Source organism: Alligator sinensis, unplaced genomic scaffold (assembly GCF_000455745.1).
Source record: "Alligator sinensis unplaced genomic scaffold, ASM45574v1 scaffold794_1, whole genome shotgun sequence".
NCBI lineage: Eukaryota > Metazoa > Chordata > Crocodylia > Alligatoridae > Alligator > Alligator sinensis.
In genome coordinates, this window is record NW_005842125.1 from 1,462,945 (window position 1) to 1,473,506 (window position 10,562).

The window sequence follows — 10,562 nt, forward strand, 5'->3', positions numbered from 1 at the left end:
TGCTTAATGCAGGGTCATAGATTCCCCTACAGCAGTCAGGTGCTTCAGGCCTATGTGGATTCAGCCCTTGCTTCCCAACAACTCCATGGCCAGGAGGACAATAGGCTGCCAAGGCACAGGTACTATCTCCAGGAGTCGGGGGCAGACTGCTCTAGAGTAAGGAGAGGGGACTTTTCTGCTCGTACCCTGTCAACCATTTCCAGAGTTAGATGCCATGGAGCCAAGCAGTGGTGCTATCTGTGGAGTAGTAGGGGTATGTTCAGTGGGAGCTCGGGTATCTCCTAGGATGGGCAGCTCTCAGCCTAGCTAGACAGGAATCAGCCAGGGGGTCTGGAGGCTTTTCCTTCATTCCTTTAGTGGAGAACCCTGTGGAAAAGGCATCAAGCTGAGTGTGAGTATGGAGGCTGAAGGAGGCTGCTCTGGAGGTAGTGTTCAGGATGAATGTGTATTATTTAAGGACTGTAATCTCACAAGGCAACTTGTGATAATTTTGTCTTACAAGTTCTCGAGAAGAAACCGATAAAGTGGGGATGATGGGCTAAGTGATCTTTCCCAGAGAGAGCTCTGGCTTGTTAGTAATATTCATTTCACATATTCCCATGCAAGAATGAAGAAAATGGAGGGGTAACATCTGGGATGTTAGGTTTGATTTAGCGCATAGTGAAGTTAATGTGAGATAAAGGATGATGGACTCTGCATTCTCTGTTACTACTCAAGAAAGAGACTTTGGAGTTATGATGCATCTTTTCTCAGAAAACTGGCTCAGTGCTTAGCTGTAGTCTGAAAGGCAAACAGACTGCTGAGAATATCAAGAAGGGAATTGAAAACAGGACAGAAAGTTATTATCATGTCACTGACTTGAATAGTGCATGCAGTTTTGGTCTCCCCCACTTTCAGAAAGTTTTAACAGAGCTAGAAAAGGAACAGAGAATGGCAACAAAGATAATCAAGGGCATGTGAAGGCTTTGAGAAAACATGACTGAAGGTGGATATAACAGAGGGCTTTAAAATTATGAATGGTGCAGAGAAAGCAGGTAGGGATTCATTATGAATCATTTCTCACAATACTAGCAGTATGGGACATACAATGAAGTTATTAGAAAGCAGATTCAAAGCAAAGAAGAGGAAGGGAGGAGGTTCCACAAAACATGTAATTAACTTGTGGGAGTCATTGCCACAGCATGTTGTAGAGGATGATAATTTAACCAGGTTCAAAAGAGGATTCAATAAATTCATCAGTTGGTTTTACACATGACAACTAAGGCTGCAACCTCCAAATTAGGATTTCCTCAGCCTATAAATGCTGGAAGCTGTAAGGGGGAAGGAGCAGGGAAGAGATCAGTCTAAGTAGAACCTGCCTAAATACTCTTTTCTTTAGCATCCATTCTGTGCCACTGTAAAACACAGTGCCTGTGCTTGATGAGTGTGGCATCTCTTATATTCTTACTTTCTGAGAGGCCTGGATTGGGTCCCTTAAAAGATTAGAATTCATGTCTGATAGAAAACACACTGGAAAGAAAATAAAAACAAATGGCCTCTAGTGCTGGAAGAAGATGCACAGGGTCAGCACCATCTTCCCTTGGACAATGAGTTCCCTCTGCTTCATCAGAGCCGGACTCTGCTCCAGGCCCACCCCAGCAAGCCCTGGTCAGACACATCACAGTGGTTCCCTTAGCATCTGTGATGGGGTCATGGTGATGCTCTATCCATCCACCTGACCAGCATGGCCATCTGGAGTGGCTGGCTGGCTGTCAGCAGGTTGGAATGGCTTCCTCTCAGGTTGGAATGGCTTCCCCTCACTCTCCTGCATGCAGTTTTGGCAGTGCTTTGCTTCCGTGACCCTAGTTCACTGTGGGCTTGTGCCGATGCTGAATCTTGCAGTCTATTCCTCTGCCCAGAACACTTGGCCTGCTGTAACTCACTGGTTGTTGGAGCACTCTGTGGTTTCCTGTAGCCACTAGCTGTTGAAGAAGGCTGGTACCTATCCACTGGGATAGCCCATCCGTGGAGTGCAGCAGAGATGTCTGCAGGGCTTCACCATCTTTACTCTGACTCTTGGCTAGATGGGCTGGGCTGTGGTACTGATGTTACAAGCTTGACCTCTACACCAGATTGAACACTGATCCTCAGTAACCTTATCAGTCTTTGCCAGTTGTTACTATGTCAACAAAGACACAGTACCAGCTGCTGCTTACCATGGTCCCTGACTGCAGAACACTGATTTGGCAAAAGCTTGAATAATAAATAATGGTGAAAGAGCTTGGATTAGCTCTAACAAGCATAGCTGTTCCTACTTTGCTCCAAGGCCAGGGTTGAACTCCACATGCAAGAAGGGCTCCTTTACTTCGTTAAATAAATAATATTCCTTAGATGTGTCTCAACTTCCTCATTTCTCAGATCTGTGCTTGTTTCTGTGCCTAGTGACTTGCAAGGATTCTTGCTAGACCTCATTGTTTGGAATAGCATAACTCTGGTCCACCATCTGAGATTCTGTTTGCATGCCACAATTCCCTGATGTGTCCAATATTCCCTAAGGCTGCTGGAAGCTTTGCCCACCCTGCTGGGGCTCTCCATGCTCACTTTGCTGGGTATGCCTCTAAATCTGAGCCAAACTTATCTGACATGCTGAGGAATTTAGCAGAGTTAATCCATTCTGGCTCTGTGGTTAAGGGTTTCTCTGTTTACGCTGCAAATCTCAGTCAGGTGTTCTGGAGTTCACCTGGCTCTGAAGCTGTGCTGTATTAGACTGGGAGAGTGTGGCAGGGGCATCTGAGAGTCTGTTTTGTACTGCACCTCAAGTATATATTTGAAAACAGAGTGGCACACTGCTCCCAGTGGAGAAGACATCAATGAGGCAGAGATTGGCTATGCCCTAGTTTGTTTAATTTGTGCATGTACGCCAGCCCAGGAATAATGGTGGTTAAACAGCATGCAGGACAATCTCTTCTTCCAAGAATCCCAGTCTAACACTACTATCCAGTTTCTAGGGAGAAACTCTGCTTCAAGAACTGATTCCAAATGCCAACCAGAGACCAAAACAGAAATCAATCTCTCCTGCTGTTTGTATGGCTTCCTCTTCCTGGAAATCTGCAGACTGAAACAGCACGTCTTTCCAAAACTGAGCAGCTGCTCACTTGCTAAGCAAAAGAACTTGGAAGACTGTGAGCACCAGCACCTACCATAACAGCATGATGGAGCTCAGCCAGCTGGGTCCTGAAAGAAGTTTCCTAGAACTTTCTAGCTTGACATGGAAATGACCACATCTCACCCTTACATGAGCTATGCAAATCTCTCATGGAGATACAATTGTGAGGGGCTGTCTTCTTCTGTCACATAGATGACAGAGACCCTTGATACAAAAGCTACAGTGTGACCTTTCTGTAATGGGGGAATGTGCAGTCCTTTTCCACAGCACTGCAGCATCTCTGCTGACATGGGAGTGCCTGCAGAGGGGTGCAGTGAAATGGAGATGATAGCTTTGTTATGAAATGATTGCCATTCCCAGAGAAGACTCATCCAAGGGTCACTGGTACAGTATGCATACTAGATGGGTGGGGGTAGCATTTATGCACCGTAATTCATAAAAACATCAAAAAGGGTTATGCTGTTTGCAGATTGTTCACTGTCAGGGAACTATTTACAACTTTTTACAGCTTTGGGAGCTCACCCTTGGCTATAAGCAGCTGTCCAGCAAAGAACAGCCTGAAGGCTTCATCTCAGATTTATTTTGTTCAACTCATGGCTTCTCTCTTTCTGGCTCATTTTAGCAGCACAACCACCTTGGCATCAAAGTCAGTGTTTGCTTCTCTCATCGTCTCATCACACCACAGAACACAGAGTTGCAATGCCTGCCATAGGGGATTTCCTCTCCGCTCTAGTTACAGAGATTCATTCTCCAATTACTGGCCAGCTATCCCTTGCACTGCCCAGGAGGCAGGGGGAGGTGGAGGAGGTATACTCATAAGTCATAGAACAAGCAAAATCTCCTAGCACATGGGAATGTGTAAGGTTGTACATTACATTTGTAGGACTATTATTTGTAGGACTATTGACACTATTGTTGCTGGCACTGGATATGGATTCTAAATGACAGTGCTCCTAACAGCTGTGCTATAAGGATACTGAAGGTAGCATGGCAAGGCAGTAAGTTAAAAAGGGGATAAATTGAAAAATAAAAAGGCAAGCAGACAAACAAACCCTCTCAGCCAGAAAACATCGTCTGTTCTGTTCAGCCTAGATGCATAAATATTCGAGAGATTTAAATATTTTTAAACTAAAACTCTAAAAACGTTTTCAATAATGGCCACCTTGCTGCTGGCAAAATTGGTGAATTGAAAAGAAAATTAACTCCTGTAAAAGAAAGTGTTTGGGTAGGACACTCAAGAAAAAAAACTTTAGGTTTTCAGTGAACCATTTACTGTAAGCTGGAACTAGACTCAAACTGTGGATCAGTTCTTTCTCTGTTACTATGTATCATCTACCAGTTAGTACTACATACCTAGCAGAATGCGGTTTAGCTTGTTGGACAGCAATAATTAATTACACTTTCGTAGTATTTGCCATCTAGGAATTTCAACATGCTTTGCACAGGTGGCCCTTGTTTCTCATTGTGCAGTGGAAGCAAAGGGATACGAAGAAGATAAATAACTGAAGACCTCACTGATGGGCAGGAGGCAGGATCAGGGAAGGAACCCAAGTCTCCTAACTCAAAAACACACTTGACAATGCATCCTTAGGAAGTGTAATCAGTCTTTAGTGGGCACTAAGGGCCTAGTTCCATACACGCTAGCTCCTTGGGGACCTATTTGCATTTGTGCAAAGAAAGTTCAAGGGGATCCCTAAATTCTAAGGCCAGAGGGGACCTGGCTCCAAGTGCTGTGGTCCTGGGTGCATATGTAGATGCTGCACTTGAAGCAGTTGACTCCATCGCAAACTGTTTATTTGCCTTAATTGCACATGTAGTTGCACCCAGTGTGTATTTTTAGATAAATGCCCATTCAGGGCCTCGGGTGATGGAGACTCCACCATGTCCCTAGGTAAATGTTCCAATTGTTCCAATACTGCGCTCTTTAAAAAAATACATGTTATTTCTAGCTTGAATTTCTGAGGTTTCAGCTTCCAGACCCTGGATCTCATTGGCTGGCCATAAAACACTCTCAAATCAAAATAATGCAAGGCAGTGAATGCCTTCTATACATCTTCTGTGCTAAGCAATAACAAGATGTGTTAGCGATGAAGAGGAAAGCATGGAAAATGTGGAAGTCAATAAAGAAATGACCCTCCTTTCAACAGACAAGGAAATAATGAGTACGATGTTTAAGAAACTTGATGGGATGTGTGTTTCAGTGTTCTACACTGCAATCAGAGGTATGATTGGAGCATGTACAAACACACCTGAGCAAGCTTTATTCCACATGGGTACTGATAATACTAAGTGCTGGTAGCATGAAACTCAGGGCAGACTGTAAGACTGCCTGGTGCCCTGTGTAAATGTGGAAGTGACTGTATATGGAGCTAAAGCCAGCCATTGCCTGAGAAATGGGAAAGAGGCTGATACAAATAGCTTGGAGCACCATGCCAGAATGGTTAAGACATGTATGTGGGCACAGCCCCAGGGCTGTGGTTCAAACCTGCAGTCTCATGCTGAAAGCTGTTTCCACTTAACTTGGCTATTACTGGGTTCCTGATCATTCAAAATGGAGAGTCAAAGGCAGCCAGATGGGAGATGAACCCCTGCAGTACAACAAGGACAAGCGCAGAGTGCTGCACCTAGGATGCAGGAATATCCAGGACATCTACTGGCTGGGAAGTGACTCTCTCAGCAGCACAGAAGCAGAAAGGGATCTCAGAGTCAAAGTGGACTCCAAGATGAACATGAGTCATCAGTATGACAAAACCATCAGCAAAGCTAACTGCACTTTATCATGCATCAGCAGATGCATGACAAATAGGATCCAAGGAGGTGATACTTCCCCTCTATGTGGCATTAGTCAGACCGCAGTTGGAGTACTGCATCTAGTTTTGGGCACTGTACTTCAAGAAGGATGTTGATAGACTCGAGTAGGTCCAGAGGAGGGCCACTTGTATGGTTAGGGGCTTACAGGACAAGCCCTTATGAGGAGAGACTGAGGGACCTGGACCTCTTCAGCCTTCGCAAGAGAAGGCTGAGAGGTGATCTTGTGGCTGCCTACAAATTAATTAGGGAGACGCAGCAAGGGATCGGAGGTGCTCTGTTCACCAGGGTGCCCCTTGCAGTCACAAGGAACAATGGTCACATACTGACAGAGAGCAGATTTAGGCTAGATATCAGGAAGAACTTCTTCACGGTAAGGGTGGCCAAAATTTGGAATGAACTTCCAAGGGAGGTGGTACTCTCCCCTACCTTGGGGGTCTTTAAGAAAAGGCTGGATAGGCATCTGGCTGGGGTCATCTGACCCCAGCACGCTTTCCTGCCTAGGCAGGGGGTTGGACTCGATGATCTGTTGAGGTCCCTTCTGACTCTAGCATCTATGAAATCCCTTGTGTACCATTAGCTACAGAAACCAGTGTGCCTTATCAATACTAGCCCACTGGACTGCTAGGCTTGACCTGACCTTTGGCCATGATAGATGAATGTTGCAGATACACTGCTCTCATTGTAAGCTCTAAAACTGATCTGTTGGCTTAGGGTTCCCCTCTTATACATTCCTGTCTGGTTAATGATGCTCAAGCAGGAAAAACATCCTACACACTGAACACCTCATGTTGTAAGTTTCTTGGGGCAGGGTTCTTGTTTTATGCTGTGTGTATAAGCCCCAGGTGCCCTTGGCCACCATGTGACCCCTGTCCCTAACTCCCTGTCTCAGCATGGAAGCAGACAGGCAATACTAAAGTAACCTGAGGACAGATGCCAGGCAGCTGCTCCAGTTCCTGTGAGACTGATGGTTGTTCTTACCAGTTGGTAGGTCTGGGGCGGCTTTGGTCACGGAGTTTTGCAGTGCCGTCAGCCGGTTTTTCACCATGCGCACTCCCTCTGCAAACCGCGTTTCCTGCCCCTTCAAGAACTGCTGCATTTGGCGAATGGCAGTCAGCAGTTGCTGTTTGTTGAGACAATTCTGTAAAAAAGAAACAGCTGCTTCAGTGCTCAGAGCATGTCACCCAAAGGCATCTTAGCTGCTTTCATCTATAGCAGCCAGAAATTCAGGAATGGCTCATTAAGCACACTTAGATAACACTTATTTCAGTGCCCACTTTCCTGCATGAAATATGTGCTCTGTCTCCATTCAGCAGGGGTGTGAATGTGTCCAATGACAAACATGGGCCGTTCCAATGATATGCTTTCCAATGACTACTAAACAAGAACATCTGCAGGACAGGAAATATACTTATTGTACACAGGGCCACTAAACTATTTCAACTTGCCTATCAAACTTCGAGCCCTGTGGCAACATCCCTGGCAATGCCCCTGCTTTGGGAACCCAGTTCACACCGTACTTGGCCCACTGCTCCCTCACTTCTCTGCCTCCCCAGGCTATAACCCTCTCTGCCACATAGGAGCTAAGGGAGATCCTATCCTATGGGAGGAACTCAGAGGGAGAGAAGGGGGGGGGGGGGGGGGTGGTGGGGGGCCCCCAGCCAGTTTTGTCCTGACACCCATTGCTATAACAGCTCTGAGGCATTCCTAATGCAACATCTGCTCCTGTTGTGCCCAGTTCCATTTTGGTAGCAGCATTAACTGGATCATTAGGATGCCTGGTTTCTATGATCATTTTAGCACGCTGCTGCTGTTTTCCTGAGGAATGCAAGGTACAGAAAGGAAAGCATGATATTGAAGATTTCATAACTTAGCAAACTCTGAACAGAAGTTTACAGAACAAAGAAAATGAATGTATTTACCCCAGAGATTTTTCCCTAGCCAAATTTCTAAAATATGCTGCAAAAATGGTGACATAATGGCTTATCTCCTCCTTTCCCCCCTCAAAAAATATCTAGGAAGTGTTATACAACTAAATGGTTGCTACCAGCTCCTCAATATAATGTAAAAGGAAATGGAGAGTTGTTTTCATTTTATATTCATAGATTCATAGATGTTAGGGTCGGAAGGGACCTCAATAGATCATTGAGTTCGATCCCCTGCATAGGCAAGAAAGTGTGCTGGGTTCAGATGACCCCGGCCAGATGCCTATCTAACCTCCTCTTGAAAACCCCCAGGGTAGGGGAGAGCACCACCTCCCTTGGGGCCCATTCCAGATTTTGGCCACTCTAACTGTGAAGTTCTTCCTAATGTCCAGTTTAAATCTGCTCTCTGCTAGTTTATGGCCATTATTTCTTGTGACCTCCAGGGGCGCCTTGGTGGGTACAGCCTCACCAATTCCCTTCTGCACCCCCATGATGAATTTATAGGCAGCCACAAGGTCACCTCTCAACCTTCTCTTGTGGAGGCTGAAAAGGTCCAGGTGCCCTAGTCTTTCCTTGTAGGGCTTGGCCTGCAAGCCCTTAACCATACAAGTGGCCCTTCTCTGGACCCTCTCCAGGTTATCCACATTCCTCTTGAAGTGTGGTGCCCAAAACTGCATGCAGTATTCCAACTGCGGTCTGACCAGTGCCCGATAGAGGGGAAGTATCAACTCCTTGGTTCTGCTTGTCATTCATCTGCTGATGCACGATAAAGTGCAGTTAGCTTTGCTGATGACTTCGTCACACTGCCGACTCATGTTCATCTTGGAGTCCACTAGGACTCCGAGATCCCTTTCTGTTTCCGTGCTACAGAGCAGGTAATTTCCTAGGCAGTAGGTATGCTGGACATTTTTCCTCCCTAGGTGCAGCACTTCGCATTTCTCCTTGTTAAATTGCATTCTGTTGTTTTCTGCCCATTTGTCAAACCTGTCCACATCTGCCTGTAGTTGTTCCCTGCCCTCTGGTGTGTCCACTTCTTCCCACAGTTTTGTGTCATCCGCAAACTTGGAGAGAGTACACTTCACTCCCTTGTCCAAGTCACTGATGAAGACATTGAAGAGTACAGGTCCAAGGACCGAGCCCTGTGGGACCCCACTGCCCACACTCTTCCAGGTCGATACCGATCCATCCACCACCACTCTCTGGGTACGACCCTCTAGCCAATTTGCCACCCACTGGACTGTGTAGTCATCCAAATCACAGCCTCTTAATTTGTTCACCAGTATGGGGTGGGATACCGTATCGAAGGCCTCCCTGAAGTCTAAGTAAACGATATCTACCCCTATTCCTGCATCCAGGTGTTTTGTAACCTGGTCATAAAAAGAGACTAGATTAGTCAGACATGATCTACCTGCTACGAACCCATGCTGGTTTCCCCTCAGCATAATTTTTCCTGCTGGGCTCTGACATATATGAGCCTTAATAATCTTTTCAAAGAGTTTGCCAAGGATGGAGGTGAGACTGACTGGCCTATAGTTGCCTGGAGGTGAGATTGACTGGCCTATAGTGGTCTATATTCTTCCAGGGATAGTTCCTGGTACCCTAAATTGTTATCCAATATCACTGAAGGTAAAAAGTTAACACCCTTCTATTTCTGAATTTCCTTCTCCCCAGTTTGCAGTCTGCCATTAGCAGTGATAGCATCTATCTTTAGGTCCTCATAGGATAAGAGTAACTCAGTGAAGTGGGAGCTACTCATATCCTTGGGGGGAAATTAGGGCATCTATATACATTCATTCTGGTTTAACCTGACTGGATGCTTGTCTGATCCACTGAAACCTCAGGGGTGTGACAAAGCTAAACTGGATATCTTGCAAAAATAGCCTCTCTATCCATCTCTGAGATCTTTTCTTTTTGCAACCCAAAAAGGAAGGGTTCTGCACAGAGGAAAACTGAAGTTAAATATTTCAAACTGTATAAAAAAGTTGGTTTGACTTTTGGGCCAAGGTTCAGAAAAGATTCTAGTTTTATTCAGACTTGTTTCCACTGGAGACAGACAAAGAGAAGGACGTACTGGACAGTTCCTGGGAATGTACAGCGAGAACCAGGGCCTCACTACCTAGTATTGTTGAATCCTGTCCTGCTCACACTTTCCAACATAGCACTGTAACCAGCACAGGTCAGGCCAGAACACTCACCTGGGAAGCTGAAGTCCAACTTCCCCTCACCCAAAGGAGGGATTAAACCAGAAAATTTTTTCTTCAAAGCACAGCACAGCACTAACCACAACAGATGAACCGTCATTTGCTTCCTTCTCCAGTGCTTCTTTTGAAGCTGGGCCATGAACATAGCCATTAAGAAAATGGATGGAAGCTTCTGCCTCACCAGGGAAAAGGGCAGAGGAAGAAGCCAGGCCCCTCCTTTCCAGACCAGCAGCCACCTCTGAGCCACCCCCTGTCTTTCTACATTCCTTCTAGTTCCAGATCTCTCCCACATACCTTTCCTTTGTGGCTACCCAGAGGGCTGGAGAATACCTGGATAATGGCTGACTTGTGGTATGGTGCTGTGCTAGGAAGTGAGACTCACATTCAATCTCCCCTGGCTGACAGGTCCAGAACCCAGAGCCTCCAACATCCCAGGTGAGTGCCCTAGTCCCTGAGCACCTTGGGGGAAAAGGCAAATAGTCT

At 45.9% G+C, this 10,562-nt stretch overlaps 1 protein-coding gene across 1 annotated transcript in view; it reads right to left on the reverse strand.

Annotated features, from left to right (window-relative positions):
- The window catches only part of FBLN7 (fibulin 7), a 60,821-nt gene that overhangs the window by 35,272 nt on the left and 14,987 nt on the right, over positions 1-10,562 (reverse strand). The window contains exon 2 of the mRNA XM_006024939.3: positions 6,935-7,094. Within this exon, the coding sequence (XP_006025001.1) occupies positions 6,935-7,094 (160 nt within the window). The remainder of the gene's footprint in view (positions 1-6,934; positions 7,095-10,562) is intronic.